The sequence below is a fragment of the Phyllostomus hastatus genome, unplaced genomic scaffold (assembly GCF_019186645.2).
Source record: "Phyllostomus hastatus isolate PE091 unplaced genomic scaffold, TTU_PhHast_1.1 phas_scaffold_39, whole genome shotgun sequence".
NCBI classification, from domain to species: Eukaryota; Metazoa; Chordata; class Mammalia; order Chiroptera; family Phyllostomidae; genus Phyllostomus; species Phyllostomus hastatus.
In genome coordinates, this window is record NW_025334028.1 from 12,596,552 (window position 1) to 12,615,021 (window position 18,470).

The 18,470-nt window shown below is 38.0% G+C and overlaps 1 protein-coding gene and 1 pseudogene across 1 annotated transcript in view; one reads left to right on the forward strand and one right to left on the reverse strand.

Annotated features, from left to right (window-relative positions):
• LOC123806732 overlaps positions 1-12,261 on the forward strand; it is an 87,931-nt pseudogene extending 75,670 nt beyond the window's left edge.
• A 1,182-nt stretch (positions 12,262-13,443) lies between these two features.
• PPM1K (protein phosphatase, Mg2+/Mn2+ dependent 1K) overlaps positions 13,444-18,470 on the reverse strand; it is a 35,155-nt gene continuing 30,128 nt past the window's right edge. Inside the window, exon 7 of the mRNA XM_045820269.1 lies at positions 13,444-17,054. Within this exon, the coding sequence (XP_045676225.1) occupies positions 16,923-17,054 (132 nt within the window). The 3' untranslated portion in view covers positions 13,444-16,922. The remainder of the gene's footprint in view (positions 17,055-18,470) is intronic.

The window sequence follows — 18,470 nt, forward strand, 5'->3', positions numbered from 1 at the left end:
TCTTGTGTTTTGTTTCATGTAACATGTAATTTTATGCTGTTAAATATAACATTAAGACAACAGTAATTCAATATAGGGGAAAAAGGAAGAGGAAGAAAAGGAAGTTGGAAGGAAGGAAGGAAAGAAGGGGAAACATAAATTAAAACCTAAATATTTACTATAAGGTTAAATAAAATGTAGCATGTGTTTATATATGTAGCATGGAATATTATGAAATACTTAAAAAGAATGAAATAGAAACATATGTACTGTCTTGAAAAAGAAACATCTTCAAGACATATTCATTGTGAAAAGCAAATTTCTGATTAAAACAGAGCATATAAAAATAAAAGGACATGCACAGAGACAGACACTCACATACCCCATCACACAACAAACTATGTATTTTTATATGTACCCATCTATGTATATAATCCCACAGAAAAACCTCTGGAAAGACATGACCCAAAATGGCAGCAATCTCTGGGAAATATGGGATGAGGAGATAGGAATGCTGTGTTGAAAATATACACCTCTAATGTTTAAAGACTTCCCAACTTACATTCATATATGTACTTTCCATTTCTCTCAGAGTAAAAGCTAAAGACCTTTACAATCAGCATATTGCACCCCTACTTCTCTGGTCTCCCTTTCCCCTTTACTGGTTCTAATGTGGCCGGATCATCTCCTTCCTGTATTTCAAATACACATACATTGACCTACCTCATGGCCTTTGCACTGGCTATTCCCTTTGCCCAGAATACTCTTTCCTTATTTATCTATATGGCTTATTCCCTCACTCCCTTCTGATTTTTTTTCAAATGGTAACTGCTCAGTGAGGCCTCTAAACTTAAAATTGCCATTCTCCCACTAGCATTCTTGATCTGCCTCATTTTACTTTTGTTGACAGCACTTATCACCTTCTAACATATTATGTGATTTTCTTATTTATTGGATTTTTATTTGCTGTGTTTGTTGCTATATCCTTAGTCCCTAGAATTGCACCTCATATACCAGTAGTTCCTTGATAAAGTGTATTAATCAATTCACAATTATTCACAAGAATACACTCATATATTTTTTCTATACATGATTTTTAGGAATCACAGATAACCACCAATCTCAGGAACCAAAAACAAATTTAAAAAGTGAGAGTAAAATGTTTGAGGACCTCCTAAACTCTGTGGAACAAGATTTGAAAATGTATGGCTCAAAATTTATGGGAAAGAACTTACTGAATGGAAGCCCTTTTGTTGATTTAGGCACACTCTCCAACAATGCATAATATCTTTCCCTGGAATATCTGTTTTTTCAAACAACTAGGAATAAATCAGTCATTCCTAGGAACCTCTGTGAAATCCTCAGCTATTTCTTTAAAGAGGCAAAGGGCCAGTGAAGGGCTCTTATATGTTATAAGGTCAGCATTGTGCCAAAGGTGAAGAGTTGTAACAAAAATCATGTTTATTAATTTTTTGAGATTTTCTTTATTTCTTTCAAAAAATGTAAATCCCTAAGGATGTAGATGGAATTTAATCCCATCTGACTGAGCAGAAATTGAACTCTTTGAAACAGGGAAGAAAGGTTTTAACTAGCAGCTTCAGCACCTGCTTCTAAGAGCAGCGAAGTCCTTCAGCTGGAGGTGATGGTGACCCAATGCAGTAGCAGGAAGCGGGGAGGAAGCCCGGCCCTGGACCCCACCCCGCTGAATTAACACAATGGGAGGTAGGGAATGAATACTTTCCTGAATAATGCTTACTTACAATGTGCCCTTCCATAGACTGTAACCTTTACGAAAAGTGGGGTGCTATCTGTACCCTGGTGCAAACATTTTGCCAGTCCTATTTTCCCTGACCCTGACCATTCCTCAGTGTGCCGAAAGGCAGTAGCAGAAAGCGTTTCTTAGCTCAGCCATCTGAAAATTACAGAAGGGCCTTTTCCGGCACCCGGATCTTGTTTCGTTCTCCAGACTGCATTGGTTTCTCATGGAGTCTTCAGAATTCTCTGAAATGAATCCAAATTTCTGATCATCGATTCCTATGTTCCAGGTTGTGGAAAAATTGCTCCAGAATTTCTTTAAGACTTAAAAGAAACTGCAAGTCTTAATAATTGTTCACTAAGGAGTAAATACTCTATGGCTGATGTTTTTATTATCAAGAGTCACAATGATTATAAGTTCCTCAGTATTTAAAGTTTGGGTTTCTCATTTTTCCAACTATATTATAAATTTCTGAGATAAGGGCCACATGTTAGCCTTTTGTAGTCCAAAAGTGTGGTGCTGTTCACATGGTAATTGCTTAATCAAGGTTTTAGAGTCAGCATTATAAACCAAATGATAATATAAACCAAGCCTATAAACATTACTTAAAAAAAAACAAAGCCATACTTGTGGCTGACATGACCACCGGCCTGCAGTGACTGCAGAATGCTGTGGATGGCTCATCGAAACACAAGAAAAACATACACAGGGACAACAGAGTTCTGTGGGGAAATAGGGATGGAATGGCCACTCTCTCTAGTGGAGAGCACAATGGCCACCCTCTCTAGTGGAGAGCACCCCAAGCCCCTGCCTGAGTAGGCTTTTATTAAGAATACAGACACAGTTTGTGGATTCCAGTCTAGCAGGGAAGATCAAAAGGGATAGGTGATTTTCAAAGGTGCTGACAGAACTCCTGCTGGGATTCTGGGCAGAGAGTTTGTGTTTTATCACTTAAAAAGACTACAGGACCTAAAAGGCTAGTCTCGTTTCCTGCCCGTGCCTTCATATTCTAATTCAGTAGAATCCTCCAGCAAGCAGATCTCACAGGATCTTGCATATTCTATGTCCCAGGCATGATTACCCCGGGGGTCCACTGACTCTGATCTGGACTGCACTGCCCCTGTTATTTCCACAGGCCTGAGTCGGACAGAGGAGACAAAAGCAGCCAGGAGACTTGGATTTCTCACAACTTAGAACAAGGACTCAGGCTTTGACAAAGCCGAGGGGGCAGGGGTCGATGTCCATCACCCCTTCATTTCCACAGCCTTGAGTCTCTTCCCTGAGGCCTCCACATGATCATGCCTGTCTTAGGCGATTCCCCCCATGGGAAATCTTACCCGTCATTGGCTAACTGATCAAGCATAGGAGGGCAGGCACAGAACAGGCAGCGTTCATGCCAGGGAAATAAGTTTTGTCTCCTTAGTGGCTCCTGGTTCAGAGGTCTCTTACTCAGCCTAAGTCACAGGGGGTTACAGCTTCCTGAGACCAGGCAGGGCAGGCCCCAACATGTGGCAGAGCTCTGAAATGCTGAATCCACTTCAGTGGCTGCTTCAGAATTTTAAAAACCAAGCACCACAACAGAAAATTAGTAACTATGACAAATTTTCCTTGTTTAACTCTTCATACATATCATGTGCAAAGTTCTAGGAGAGGGGAGCTCAAATCAAAGCAAGTATTTTAATTGGACAGACCAACCTCAGCTTTCTTTATTGCCTGGTGGGTTTGAGTGGCTGGTGTTTGTTAACGTTCAGTATGAGAAATGTAGGTGCAGGAAGTCTGTGACTGGTGCCTAGATTAGCTCCATAGAGGAGAAACTTGCAGGTGCACAGCACTGCTTGAGTCTTCTTTTCAAGATCTAGACAAACAGTAAATTTTGCATATTTACATAATTATGCATTTGTATGTTTCTGTATATCTTCTGTGGCAGAGAAGGCAAGGGAAAGTGGCATGACAAAGGAGAGATTTAAAAATAATAAAAATTAGAAACAATTGATGTGCCTCACAAGAGAAGCATGGGACAAGCTGCGGCATATGATACTGCAATCGCAAACATCTGTACGGTCATGGTCTAGCCCAGGGGTGTCAAACTATTTTCACAGGGGCCACATCAGCCTCATGGTTGCCTTCAAATGGCTGAATGTAATTTTATACTGTATAAATGTAATTACTGCTGAACAGTTAAGTGAGAGCTGGGCACTGCCACCAGGTAGAAACAAGGTGCCGGCCAGATAAAACAAGGTAGTGCCGGATTTGGCCTATGGGCCTTGTGTTTGCCACCCATGGTCTATATTGATACATGGTATATACACTGTCTGGGGAGGAGAAAAACATTTGCTCCACTCTCTTAGGTGTAGTTCCTGGGAACCTGTGAACTAGCCTGACAGATTAACAGGAGAAAAAAATGTTTATTCCTATGGAAGTAACTAGAAGCTAATGGTTCAATTTTGAGGCATATCCACCTAGCTTAGTAGGGAAGAAAAGGGAGTGAAAAAAGGCTTTTGTGAGAAGAACAAATAGTTTTCTGTGGGAAAGACAAGTGGGTTTTTAGAAGAAAAAACTGGAGATAAGAAGACTTGTTATAATATTTGTTTATTAATATATGGTGGTCTTTTCCATCTTCTTCATGGCCATGAGACTCCCCCAGAGATGGATTTGTGGTAGGTTTACTCCTATTCTCTTAGTAACACAGTTATTTGTATTCTTCCTATAATTCCTCTTTTTGGGAGGGTATACCCTCAAGTTTTAAAATAAGGCTCAGAAATGAGATAACTTTCCTTTATTCTAAGTATGTCATTCATGCATTCCTAACTTTTTTGAATGCCTACTATGTACCAGACCCTGTGCTATTAGGGTTATTTAGAAAGAAGACCTAGTCTGTGCTTTCAAGGAATTTACAACCTAAGGGGGAAGAAAGAGGGATGATATAGGGTGATTAGTGCTAGAACAGGAGTAAGTATTGGGTGACCCTGGCCATGTACCTCAATTGGCTAGAGAATCATCCCAATAAACCAAGGTCATGGGTTTGATTCCCTGTCAGGGTACATACAAGAATCAAGAAATGGATGTATAAATAAGTGGAATAACAAATCAATGTCTCTTTCTCTCTCTCTCTCTCCTGCCACTCCTCTTTCTCTCTAAACTTAGTAAATAAATTTAAAAAGTGAGTATTGGATGTCATAAGAAAAAAATAGAAGGGAAACTCAATCCAGACTGGAAGAGTCTCAGAACAAGTACCCCAGAGGAAATGACATCTAAATGTTGAAGTTAACCAGAGAAAGAAGTGGGGAGATGAGTTAACAAGGGGAGAGAAACACGTACACACATTGGGATAAAGCTTAGGGAGGAAGGTTGCAAGTGGAAGAAATGCTCAAGTGGCAGGACAAACTAACAATCTCCTGTGCAACGCTAGAGATTTTTGACTTATCTAGGAGCTGAGATTGATGGAATAGAAACATGAGCATGCAGTGACTGGAGAGTGAGAATGGACAACGGTGACCCTAAAGGCGGGGAAATCAGCTGGGAAGCTACAGTGTCAGTGCGGTCTATGGAAAGGTCAGTAAAGATAGAACAGAGGAGATATTACAGACATGAAGGAGGAAAAGGGTCTGAGTGGGAGGAGGGGGCATTCATCAAGACATGCAGGTTAAAAATAATAGATTTGTGTGGGAATTCCATTTTGGACATGTTGAAGTTGAAGCGCTGTCTTACAGCCTGTCAAGGCCAGGCAGGTTCACTTGGGATTCAGGCAGACAGAAGAAAAGTCATGAAACTGTGGGGATGATTGACATGCCTTTATTCAAGGGTGGGTGATCCATGCAGCTGCAAGCAGCATGTCCCCAGGGGCAAGCAGGGAGCCCCTGCCCCCTTACATACTAAATACAGACAAAGCCTGCAGGGAGCCAGAATACACTGTGTAACATAGTGAGATTCTGTGAGCCCACTCAATGTTATGGGAGCCCACTCAGTGTTATGGGAGCTGTTTGTCAGACTGGTCTCAAGGCTGAGAACACAACTTATCTTCATTTCCCAGACATCTGGGTGACAGAGCCTGACTGTCTCTGTTTACCCTACAGGTGCCCACAGGACCTCTGAGTGGACGTTTCCAGGCTATGCCTGGATATTTGCATTTGGATATTAGAGAGAAAATGGGACCAGGAGTACAGTTGGAAGTGACCAGTATACAAGTCATAAGGATGTACTTGTTTGCACATGGAGAATGCACACTGAGAGAAGAGTTGAGGTAGACCTGGGAACACCAACAACCAAAGGTCAAGAGACTGAGAAACAGCTGCTGGATATTTAGAAGGAAAACCATAAAGGTATTGGGAGAGGAGACTATTTCAATGAGAGGGGAATATCCAGGAATGTTGAATACTTGAAGAAAGGTCAAATAAGATTAAAATATAAAAAGAATCACTGTGCTCACTAAGGTCCTTGTGGATCTTTGAGATGGATGTTTCATCAGTGCGGTGGAGTCAGATGACAGAGTGCTGTGAGTGGAGGAGCGCCTGAGAGATGGGGAAGTCAGAACCACAGATGTAGTCAGGAAGGCAGCCTACATGTTTTGTTAACTTTTCCATTTTGTCTTGGTCTTAGACTTAATCTTGGTGTGCTGTTTTGCTACATCCTCTTATTTTTTCCCACACATTTTCCAATTATTCCATTTTATCTGGTTTTCAGTGAATAGCTACAGAATTCTCAGGTTCCTTCTGGAGTGTTTTTCTCTGTCTAATTATTAATGTATACACACCCACTAATCTTATCTGACTTCCAAAGGGGAAAATAACTAATTTAAGGATGAAATAGGGCTGGGTTTTAATCCATAGCCAGCATCCTTAGGTAGTTGCTTTTTACAATCTTTTTGTGATATTAATTGGAGTGACATTGGTTAATAAAATTGTATAGGTTTCGAGTGTACAATTCTATATCATCTGTATATAGCATTGTGTGCCACCTAAAGTTAACTCATCTTCCATCATCATATATTTGACCCCTTTACCCTCTACTAACTCTCACCCCCCCTTACCTCCAGTACCTACCATACTGTTCTCTGTGAGTCTTTGTTTTTCTTGTTTGTTCATGTGTTATTTTCAGTTTTATATTCCACATATGAGTGAAATCATATGGTTCTTAACTTTTTCTGTCTGACTTATTTGACTTAGCATGATATTCTCAAGGTCCACCCATGTTGTTGAAAATGGTAGTAGTTAATTATTTCTTGTGGCTGAGTAGTATTCCATTGTACACATGTACTACATGTTTTTTTATCCAATCATCTACCAAAGGACCCTTGGTTGTTTCCATGTCTTGGCCACCATGAATAATGCTGCAATAAAAACAAGGGTGCATGTTTCTTTACAAGTAAATCTTTTTAAATGTTTTGGGTAGATACCCAGAAGAGGGTTGCTGAGTCATATGGTAACTCTATTCTTATTTTTTTTAGGAACTGCCATAATTTTTCCATAGTGGCTATACCAGTTTACATCCTTACCAGCAGTGAATTAGGGTTTCTTTTTCTTCATAACCTTTCTTACACTTGTTATAATACTTGTTGATAATAACCATTCTAACAAGTGCGAGGAATTATCTCATTGCAGTTTCAATTTGCATTTCTCTAATAGCTAGTGAAATTGAGCATCTTTTCATATATCTGTTGGTCATTTGTATGTCTTCTTGGAAAAATATCTGTTCAGGTTCTCTGCCTATTTTTAAATTGGATTCTTTGTTTGTTTGGTATTGAGTTGTATGAGTCCTTTGTAGAATTTCATTATTAATCCCCTTGTCAGAATTGTTGTTTGCAAATATCTTCTCCCATTTTGTTGATCAGCTTTTTGTTTTATTGTCAGTTTGTTCTGCTGTGCAGAAGCTTTTACTTTGATATAGTTCCACTCATTTATTTTTGCCTTTGCTTTCATTGCTTTTGGGATCAAATTCATAAATTTTTCTCTAAAACCAAGGTCCATAAATTTAGTACCTATGTTGTATTCTATATACTTTATTGTTTCAGGACTTATATTTAGGTCTTTGATCTATTTGGGGTTAATTTTTGTATATGGGGAGAAACAACAGTCTACCAGTAGTTTCATTCTTTTGCATGTGGCTTTCTGATTTTCCAGCACCATTTATTGAAGAGACCTTCTTTTCTCCATTGTATGTTTGTTGGCTTCTTTATCAAAAATTATTTTCCCAGTCCTGACCAGTGTGGCTCAGTTGGTTGGGCATTGGTCACCAGTTCAATTCCCAGTCAGAGCATATGCCTAAGTGGTGGGTTCTGTTGTATATGAGAGGCAACCAATTGATGTTTTTCTCTCTTTCATGGTTGTTTTTCTCCCTTTCTTTCTCCTTCCCTTCCCCTCTCTCTAAAAATAAATAAATAAAATCTTTGTAAACATTATTTATCCATATACATGTGGTTTTATTTTGGGGCTCTCAATCCTGTTCCATTAGTCTGTGTCTGTTTACCTGCCAATACTATGCTATTTTGATTATGATTGCTTTGTAGTATAATTTTAAGTCAGGGAGTGTGATACATCTTGCTTCATTTGTTTTTTTTCCATGGGATTGCTTTGACTATTCAAAGTCCTTTGTGGTTCCATACAAATTTGATGATTTTTTTGGTTCTATTTACTTAAAAAATGTCATTGGGATTTTCATGGGGATTGCATTAAATCTGTATATTGCTTTGGGTAATATGGACATTTTAACTATGTTGATTCTTCCAATCCATCAATACAAAATATCTTTTCATTTCATTGTCTTTTGTAATTTCTTTTAATAATGCTTTGTAGTTTGTAGTATATAGGTTCTTCATATCCTTTGTTAAGTTTATTCCTAGGTATTTTATTCTTTTGGTTGCAGTTGCAAAAGAAATTGGGTTTTTTTTCTGTTCTTTTTCCAAAATTTCATTGTTAGTATCTAGGAATGCAGTGGATTTTGTTTCCTGCAACTTTACTGTATTTGATTATTGTTCCTAATAGTTTTCTTGTAGAGTCTTGAAGGTTTTCTATATAAAAATGTCATCTGAAAAAAGTGACACTTTTACTTTTTCCTTCCCAAATTGGATGACTTTTATTTCTTTCTCTTCTCTGACTGCTCTGGCTAGGACTTCTATTACTATATTGAATAAGAGTGATTAAGAGTGGACATACTTGTCTTATTCCTGAACTTAGATGAAAAGTTTTTAGTTTTTCACCACTGGTTATGATATTAGCTGAGGGTTTGTCATATATGCCTTTATTATGTTGAGGTACTTTTCTTCTATATCTATTTTATTGAGTGTTTTAATCATAAATGGATGACACATCTTATCAAATGCTTTTTCTGCATCTATTAATAAGATTATATTATTTTATCCTTTATTGTGTTGATGTGGTGTATTACATTGATTGATTTCTGTATGTTGAACCAGCCTTATGTCCCTGGAAGGAACCCCATTTGATCATGACATGTTATTTTTTTAAGTACTATTGTATTTTGTTTGCTAGTATTTCATTTAGGATTTTTGCATCTGTATTTATCAGGGATATTGGTCTGTAGTGTGTGTGTGTGTGTGTGTGTGTGTGTGTGTGTGTGTGTTATCCTTGCCAGGTTTTGGTATCAGGCTTATTTTGGCCTCATAAAATGTGTTAGGAAGTATTGCCTCTTCTTCATTTTTTTAATCTTCATCTGAGGACATGCTTATTGATTTTAAGAGAGAGGAGAAGGGAGGGAGAGACGGAGGCAGAGAAACATCGATGTTAGAGAGAAACACCAATCAGTTGACTCTCTTACACACCTCAGCTGGGACAGAACCCACAACCTAGGTATTTGCCCTGACCAGGAATCGGACCTGCAACCTTTCAGTTTATGGGATGATGCTCCAACCAACTAAGCCACACTGGCCAGGACATCTTCTTTAATATTTTGAAAGCATTTGAGAAGGATAGATACCAGATCTTCTTTGAATGTTTAGTAGAATTCACTAGTGAAGTCATCTGGTCCTGGACTTGTGCTTTTTGGGAGGTTTTCAATGGTTGTCTCAATTTCCTCTCTGTTGATTGGTCTATTTAGATTTTGCAGTTCCTCATGATTCAGTGTTGGAAGGTTATATATTTCAAGGAACTTATCCATTTCTTCTACATTATAGAATTTGATGGCCTATAGTCTTTGTTTTCTAGTATTATTCTTTGCACTTCTGTGATGTCTGTGGTAACATCTCTTTCATACCTGATTTTGTTCCTGTGTGGGTAGTTTCTTTTTATATTTTGTATCTGCAGGAGTTTTGGTCTGTATAGAAATCCTCTCAAACTAGCCATGGGTTGGAATTGAGACTGTTGAATAGAGGCAGCTTTTTCTCCACTTCTCTGTCCCTTTCTGGGGAAGTATTTTCTCTCTGCATACTCAAAAGTATGCACATTATCTAGAAATGGCCGTGCCAGTTTGACATGACCTCTCAATCCTAGCTCCTCCTAGGAGACGGCTAGAAAGCCTGAACATCATGTTGCATGGACTTTTAGAAGAATCTGATAGGTTGTTGACTAGCTAAAGGTTGGATCTATTCAAGATTATGTCCAAACAGAAAGAAGTACCAGTTGATACAGGCATGGTCACCCAGGCCAAACAGTTAAGCAAGACCAATGAATAGGAGCCCCTGCCAAAATTATGTCACTGCCAGTTTCTATGATGCAAGTCATCTCAGCCCTGCCACCTGATAGGTCCCCATAATTTTTTAATAAGGGCCTGGTATCTTTGTTTTGCATAAAAATATGCAAGTAGTCCTGCCTTTGGCCATCTGCCTTCTAAGACATGACTTGAGTCTCCTAGTCTTTGAAAGAACTTACTTTTGACATGAAACCAAAGGCTGTTACTTGGCTGGTTACACTGGTTGCCACCAACCCAGGTCTTTGCTTCACCTGCCCAGGTGAACCCTTCTGTGTTCTGATATAACTTTCCTGTCCCTGCACAAAGCTTCTCCAGGGAGATAATCAGCCACTACCATCCCCAAGCCCTGCAAGACCCACCCTAGTGTCACCGCAGACATAGGCAGTAGGTTCTCAATAAATGCTTGTCATTGATAGGCTCATTTATTGGGCTTTCATAAGTGATCATCTGATCACGAGCTATTTAAAACAGCCATTCTGTATCCAGCCATTCACATCTGCTCTTCAGTTATGCTCATTTGGCTTGGACATAATTTAGTTCCCTACCCTAGTTTATTTAGATGACATATGCTCAGTTACTACCCTTAATATGTTTACCCACCCACAAAGTTAGAGTTTCTGAATCATGTCTGTATAACTTTTTCATGTCCAGCAAAGATCCTTCTGTGGATGGATATTAGTAGATGTCTTGACAGTAGTGAACTGGTTTTACTTTTGCTAATATATAAAGGAGGTACGGTAGAATAGAAGGGACATAGACTGAAGTCAAAGGGGTCTGGATTAGATCTTGCTATTATTAGCTGCTTGAAAGTTCAATTTCCTCATCAATAAAAACGATAATCAAAAAGGCTTCCCTGGCTTTTCCTGGGAGCCACCAGGGTGAGAGGAGTATAGCCTCTTCTCCACGCCATCGCATGTGCTCGTCCACTGGTGTCAGTGCACTCTAAAAAGGGGGAATCATCTGGCAGAAATATCACTTGCCCTGCTGTGTTCTAGGCTCCCATTCAACAAGATATTGTGAACTAAGTTCACACCAACTTGCGCAAAAACAATAGACAGCCCTGTGTTGTCAGTGAGCTGGCAGGTCATCAGCACCACTGCTGAGTCTTGGGTGCTGATAAAGCTGGTTTGAATTCCCAGAGTTCAAGGTGTTGGGACTCATCCTTCCAGCAAGGGTGGTTTTGGAAATGCATCCTGGGGGCCGCATATTTGCACTGACCAAAACCTGGTGCTATTGGCACCACAGAGTGAACTCAACACAGAAGCGATACACCATCTGCTCTGCTCAGCTGCCCCTGCCGAACCAGCACTGGTCATGTCTAAAGGCCATCATACTGAGGAAGTTCCTGAATGTCCTTTGGTGGTTCAAGATAAAGTTGAAGGCTATAGGAAAATCAAGGAGGCTGTTTTGCTTCTTAAGAAACTTAAGGCCTAGAATGATACCACAAAGATCTATGCCTCTCAGTGAAGGAGAGCTGATAAGAGCAAAATGAGAAACTGTCATCATATCCAGCACATGGGACCTGGTACCTCCTGTGTAACAAGGACAACAGACAGTATCATCAAAGCCTTCAGAAACATCCCTGGAATTACTCTGCTTAATGTAAGCAAGCGGAGCATTCTGAAACTTGCTCCTGGTGGGCACGTGGGCCATGTCTGCATTTGGACTGAAAGTGCTTTCGAAACTTAGATGATCTGTGTGGCATTTGGTGTAGAGCTGCCTCCTTCCAGAGTAACTACAACTTTCACACACACGTGACACTCAGTACAGACCTTGGCAGGATCTTGAAAAGCCCAGAGATCCAAAGAGCCCTCCAAGTACCACACAGTTAGATTCATTGCAGAATCCTGAATAAGAATTCTCTAGGCTCTGGGTGGATAAAGTAGCAGCAGCACTAGAAGCCAAATCAGATGAGAAGAGGTTCCATGCAAGAAGCCTGTGAAAGGGAAGGAAAGAAGGCTCTTGATGGTGGAAAGAGAAGTCAGTGGTGGGAAAAAAGGCTGCATTTACCAAAAAACCAGCAGCTGAGAAGCCAGCAGAAATCTACCACAGAATAAAAGAAGCCTGATGCATAAACTTAAATTTGTTTATTCCATAAAGGTCAAATCACTTTGGACAGATAATTCTGAATAAAAATGTGATCAAAGGCAGTGAGAAACATGTAAAAAAGAGCTTCCTTGTGTGGTTGTGAAGAATGAGATAACATATGCAAAGAAGCATAGCCTGAGACCCTTGGTGTTTGTTTTTCTCTCCATCTTCTAAAGAAGCAACGTTAGTCGTTCATGCAGCACTGCCCTTTCACATTAGGCTCGGAAAGCTTCTGAACCTTATTTCCGTAACTTACACTTTAGAAAGCTCTGATTGTCTAAGGAAGCACAAACAGGTGAGATCATCCCTTCACTGTAAGATACAATTAGCTTACTGTTTAAGATCTAATACCCATTTCCCCACTAAGAAAACTAATTGAATGCTTTAAGTTACTCATTCAACAAGCATTAGTGATTAATGATTCAACAAGCATTTTCTCCTCATTGCAAAACATGTAAGTATCAGGTATGGAGTCTGAACAAAACAGGACAGATCTCTGCTGCCACGGTTTACAAAGTCACTTTGAAGGGATGCGTTCTAGAAGAGGCCCTCGTGCCAGCGCACTGCAGCCACTGCCTGGTACTCAATCAGACACGACATCAAAAATTGTTTGTTAAATGAATAATGTCGAGTTCTACAGTATTGCTGTCAAGCACTTGTTTCTAATTTTTAATGTATGGATATGCTGCAGTGAAATATACAACAGGCAAAATAAGGTAGAAATCATCATGAACATTTTCCTCTGATGTACCAACAAATATTTTGGGAGAAGAAAAAGAGACAGGTGTTGTTTTAGATTAAATCAAAAAAATTTGAATAGATAGAATACTTTCTCAAAGATTCTTCACATTAATTTTGCAGACATCTAGAATTTGTCCACTAAAAGAAATTTCCAACCATTCATTGACTCTTATATTAGTGCTCACATGGTCACATAATTAATCTTGGCAGGTCCGGAGGTCAAATAAATCATTCGATTGTGAAGTGTTTAATGCACATACTTTATTAAAATGGTGTTTGTACACTGAGCTATGTGATTTTAGTCTGTTCAGTCACTCGATACATACATTTAAAACAATGCTAAAAGCAGCAATTACACCAGCTCGCTACAGGAAGTGCTATATACCTAAGTAGCACTTTGGTAAATTATAAAACAAATGTGGACTGGGACACTTCAGCAGACAGTACAGTAATTTTGGACATATCACGCTGCTCTCTGACGTACAGGAAGCCAATGGCAGATGAGCCATTCTTGGAGGTGGAGGAGCTCCATGTTTCACAGCCCAGAACACTCACTATGACCGTCAGTGAACCGTTTCAACCACCTACCATCCAACGGGAGCTGCCAGAGCCAAGTGCTCTCACTCCAGAGCCCAATGCAGTGGGCAGGCAGTCACAATTCAGCTTCTTGTCTCTGCTGAAATCATCCACACAAGTGAATCTAACACAATAAAATGTAACCCAACCAAAGGTGTATGTCAATTTTCAGACATGGGTATGTGAACAATTGAGGTGCTATAGGAAAATACATGCTGAACTGTTAAATGCTAAACTTTAACCATCCCTTCCCACCACCCTGCTTTGAAGCATTTTCCTACCATCATAATACAATGAAATTAAATTTTTATCTATTTTTAGAGAGGAAGCTAAATGTCTTGTCTGATATTTAAAAGTTAGTGTACATTTACATTCTCTGCCAAGACTCTTAAAAAAGTCAAATTCCACTCTGAAAAAATAATTTCTATTTAGATTATGTCCTAGTAATTCTTCAAAGTAATTTTTTAAAAGGCTGGATCTCAAGATAAGTTCATATCATAGAGTACAAAGATTCCAAACTGATCCCTCCAAAACTATGTTGTTTTTTTTCAGGAAAAAAATGCAGACTTTGAAGCATTTAAACACAAAGATCTGTAACAAATGAAAAGCTGATGGAAAGAAGGACAGCATTTACTTTTGAATATATAAGGTACTTAACTTGTAAAAAATAACAAATTTCAAGATCATTTGCCAAATAAATGCTGGCAACTAGTTTGGCGATACATTTTACAAAGATGATTTATATGCTACATATAAATGAAAGGCAAACCTACATAGAATCGACTGAAATTTAATTACATTAGTATCATTTACACCATACCTAAATCTACATGGTAATTATAACTAAACAAAACTATGTAAGTCCTTTTATTCACTACCATTTGTATAATATCCAATAGTAGACATAGAAGCCTAATACATGTATGCTTATCTTTTATGGAAGCAAACAATCTGCAAGTTATTTGACACTGTTGCTTGGAAATCAAACACAAGTATGTTTTAGTTGTGTCAAAGTTAACTGGCTTTGCATTTTACAAGCTTTTGAGGTGAAGCAGAGCAATGCCTGATCAACACCTATACACCCTACAAATTTCTCTTTGTCAAACCTGGCAATCCACCTCAATGCATCAGTGACTCTTAGACCTTTGAACTTGATAACAACACTACCACCCTTAGTTTTTAAAGTAAAAGAGGAATAGCAATGTGAAGAATTCAAAACAAAAATGAAGCTTACACCTTTAAATATCATTTCTGCTTTAGAGTTTTTGTTTGGCTGTTTAGAAAGTCTCCATATTCCTAAGTGTAGCTTCCATATTTATGATCCAGGACCTGACTCAGAAAGAAGAAGGAAGTTTTCCAACTTTCCTAGTCTACCTTTGGGTCCTCACTTTTCAGACAACAAATCGAAGTCTATATTCTCTCTTGTAATATTTTTCTGTGTTTCACCAAACTTTCTTGAAAAAAAATTGAAATATTTCTTTACTGCCCCCCTCCCAAGCAAAGGACAACTCCTGATTAATACAAGCTAGAAAACTCAAGATTTATTCTCTCCCACTCTCAAAAAAGTGAGAAAATGTGAACATGTATCTTGAGCCCTCTTCCTTCTAATAAGCCTTTAGATAAAACTAAAAGAAAAAAGTCAACCCTGAAAAATGAGAGTTGAAGATACATAGTATACCAAATTTATCTTTTTGACTTTTCTTCTACAACAAAACTCCATGTCATTCTGAACATACATTATTTTTGTCACATCCTCTTTTATATGTAAATTACCATGTACCAATATAGCTTCAACAGGCAGGTTCTCTTCCTGAGTTTTTCACATAAGTACCCACCATAAAATATCTCCTAAAGCCATTCTTAAGGATTCTTCATCTGTCAATAACCATTGGTTTGCCACTATCACACTGTACCCAGTTTGTCAAGAGCCCTTAGGTATAAACATATAGATAATTTAAAGCTAACTAATGTAGGAGCTATGCAGCATTGTTCCCTTTAAATTTTGTTACCCCAAAATATACACATATACACACACTCACACATATAACAAATTTACACTGCCTGCAAAAATAAACTGCAGATATAATTCCAAACACAGATTTAGAAATTCACATTTTAACAGCAAACTTATATGCAAATATAAGGAAGTATAGTTTTATACTCCTAAATTACATAGCAAGCTGAAATATAGAATGTTTTCATGTTTTAGATTTATCCTTTTTATGAGTCTTAGAAACAGGCAAAAAGGAGACATAAACCTCAAGCAGTATCCCTCAATATGGTATTATTACTGACAAATTATCCAACTTGCTTACTCTATACAAAAAGTGATATAAACATACTATGTACAAGACTTAGAGACAACAAATGAAAGTTTATACAAGATACTTGATACCATTGGTATTTAACTTTGTATAGCTTTGACCAAAAGGACTCTCACACTGTGCATTCTTTTATGATATGAAGGGATAGTCCTATCTCTATAGTATTCTTAGCTACAGAATAGGAATGAATCAGGGAATGGGAGGAACCTGCTCACAGAGTTGAAATATACAAGTATACCATTTATAAATATGTATATAATTTAGTAGTATCATACTATCTGAATTAATTTTTTTTGCATTATTACATTTATCAGTTAAATGGTCCAGGATACAAAATACAATAATAGTGAACTCAGTTTTCACAATTATTCCTTGTTATAATTATTAAAAATTAAAACACCTGCTGATAACACATTGGGTAACTTTCAAAATACTACTTTAAAAAAACCTGGAGAACCTGTTCAAATGGATAAACAAAAATGATCAAAAGAAGCTCATAGCTGCCTAAGAGTTTTTAAAATTAAAAATTTAACATCAGCAAGTATATCAAAATCACTTCTCATATGCTCACTCAAAGTAGAGACTCCCAATAGCTATAATTACACATATATTTATATTGAGTATGTACAGGTGAACATAAACATGATGGGCATTTCTGAAAAACTACTACATGAATGGTTACTATGTTGACATTGCTTGTGTACTAATCTAGTGAGTCACAGGGTCACTCTGGTACCATTGACCTTTTGATCTGATCAGTTTCTTGATATACTTGGTGAAAAACTGTTGCATGGAGACTCAAACATCCCAGCAAGCAATCAGGCCCATCGTCCACTGGAGGCAAAGCTTCTGCTGAAGGAAAAGTTGATTTCGAAATTCTTGTATTTTCCCCAAGCACCAAAAGGCACTACTATTATAGTACTGTTATCTTCAGCACCATACTGTATTGCCTGCAAGGTTTGGCAGGAGGGAAGAGAAAAACACTGGAAATCAGAGTCTGTACAAAGAGAAACCATCCTTCCTCTGGAAAGTCAAACTGATTTAACATAGTTACTAATTCAATTATGTCATAGTGGTTTGTGATTCTTTCACCATGTGTCAATGCCCAGTTTATCCAATTGCAGATGACCCAAAACAACCATATTAACTATATTCCACTGCAGCAATTTTGGCAATAGAAACACTGATAGACTAAGATATAAAATATGCAGCTCCTGAAGAAAATACTTGTAAAGCATTTAGCATAGGGACTAATACAAGGTAAAGAGTTACAAGGTATTAGTCCTTAGCTAGCAATTCTGCTTTTAGAAATTTAGTCTAAAGAGATAATAACCTAAGGAAGTGGATGTGTATAAAGATACAACTATGAGAAAGTTCATGTCCTGGCTGGTGTGGCTCAGTGTATTAAATGCTGGCCTACAAAACAAGTGTCACTGGTTCAGTTCCCTGTCAGGGCACATGCCTGGGTTGCAGGCAAGGTCCTCAGTAGGGGGCATGTGAGAGGCAACCACACATTGATGTTTCTCTCCCTCTCTTTCTCTCTCCCTTCCCCACTAAAAATAAACAAATAAAATCTTTAAAACAAATGAAGTTCATTACACTCCCTACAAAATGGAAAAGGGGCATAAGCTAAATTTCCAAACAGCAAATGAGATAGTCAGCATTGTAGTACTTGGGATTATATTTAACAGCAAATGTATTGCAAAAGACCTCACAGCCTTGGGCTAAAACTGTGAAGGAAAGGGTTGATTAAAATATCTGATAAAAATACTTCAAAAAATAAAAAAGTTTTACAAGTTGAAAGACAAAAAATTGCAATATCAGACAAAGGACTAATATACTTAACATATACTAAGTTCTTACAATAACCATAAAAAATACAAAACTGCCTATAAGATAATGAAAAAACAAACCATATGCAGATGAGAAATAAACGCTATAAAACATGCTAGTAAAATGTAAAGTGGAATAGTATCTCTGGAGGGCAGTTTGGCAAACATTAACAGCTTTGAAGTACTGTGTATTCTTTTACCTAGCAATTTTATTTAAAAGACTTTAACCTAAGAAAACAATACCTGAAGAAAATCGATATGAACAAATAGATATAATAATGTTTATTATATAGTGTTTCCCTATAATAGGAGAAAGTGAATATAAACTAAATTTGCTGATTAGGAAACTGTTAAATGAATTATGGCACATAAATATAACAGAATGCTACGCAGTCATCACAAATATCATTGCCCTCGTGACTTACAACACATTATCTCAGAAGAGTAGTTGAAATTAGGAAAGGAGTGATCATCAGTGGAACTGGGCTCATTTCCTTAATCTTATGAGCACGCATAGTAACCAAGTGAATAGTC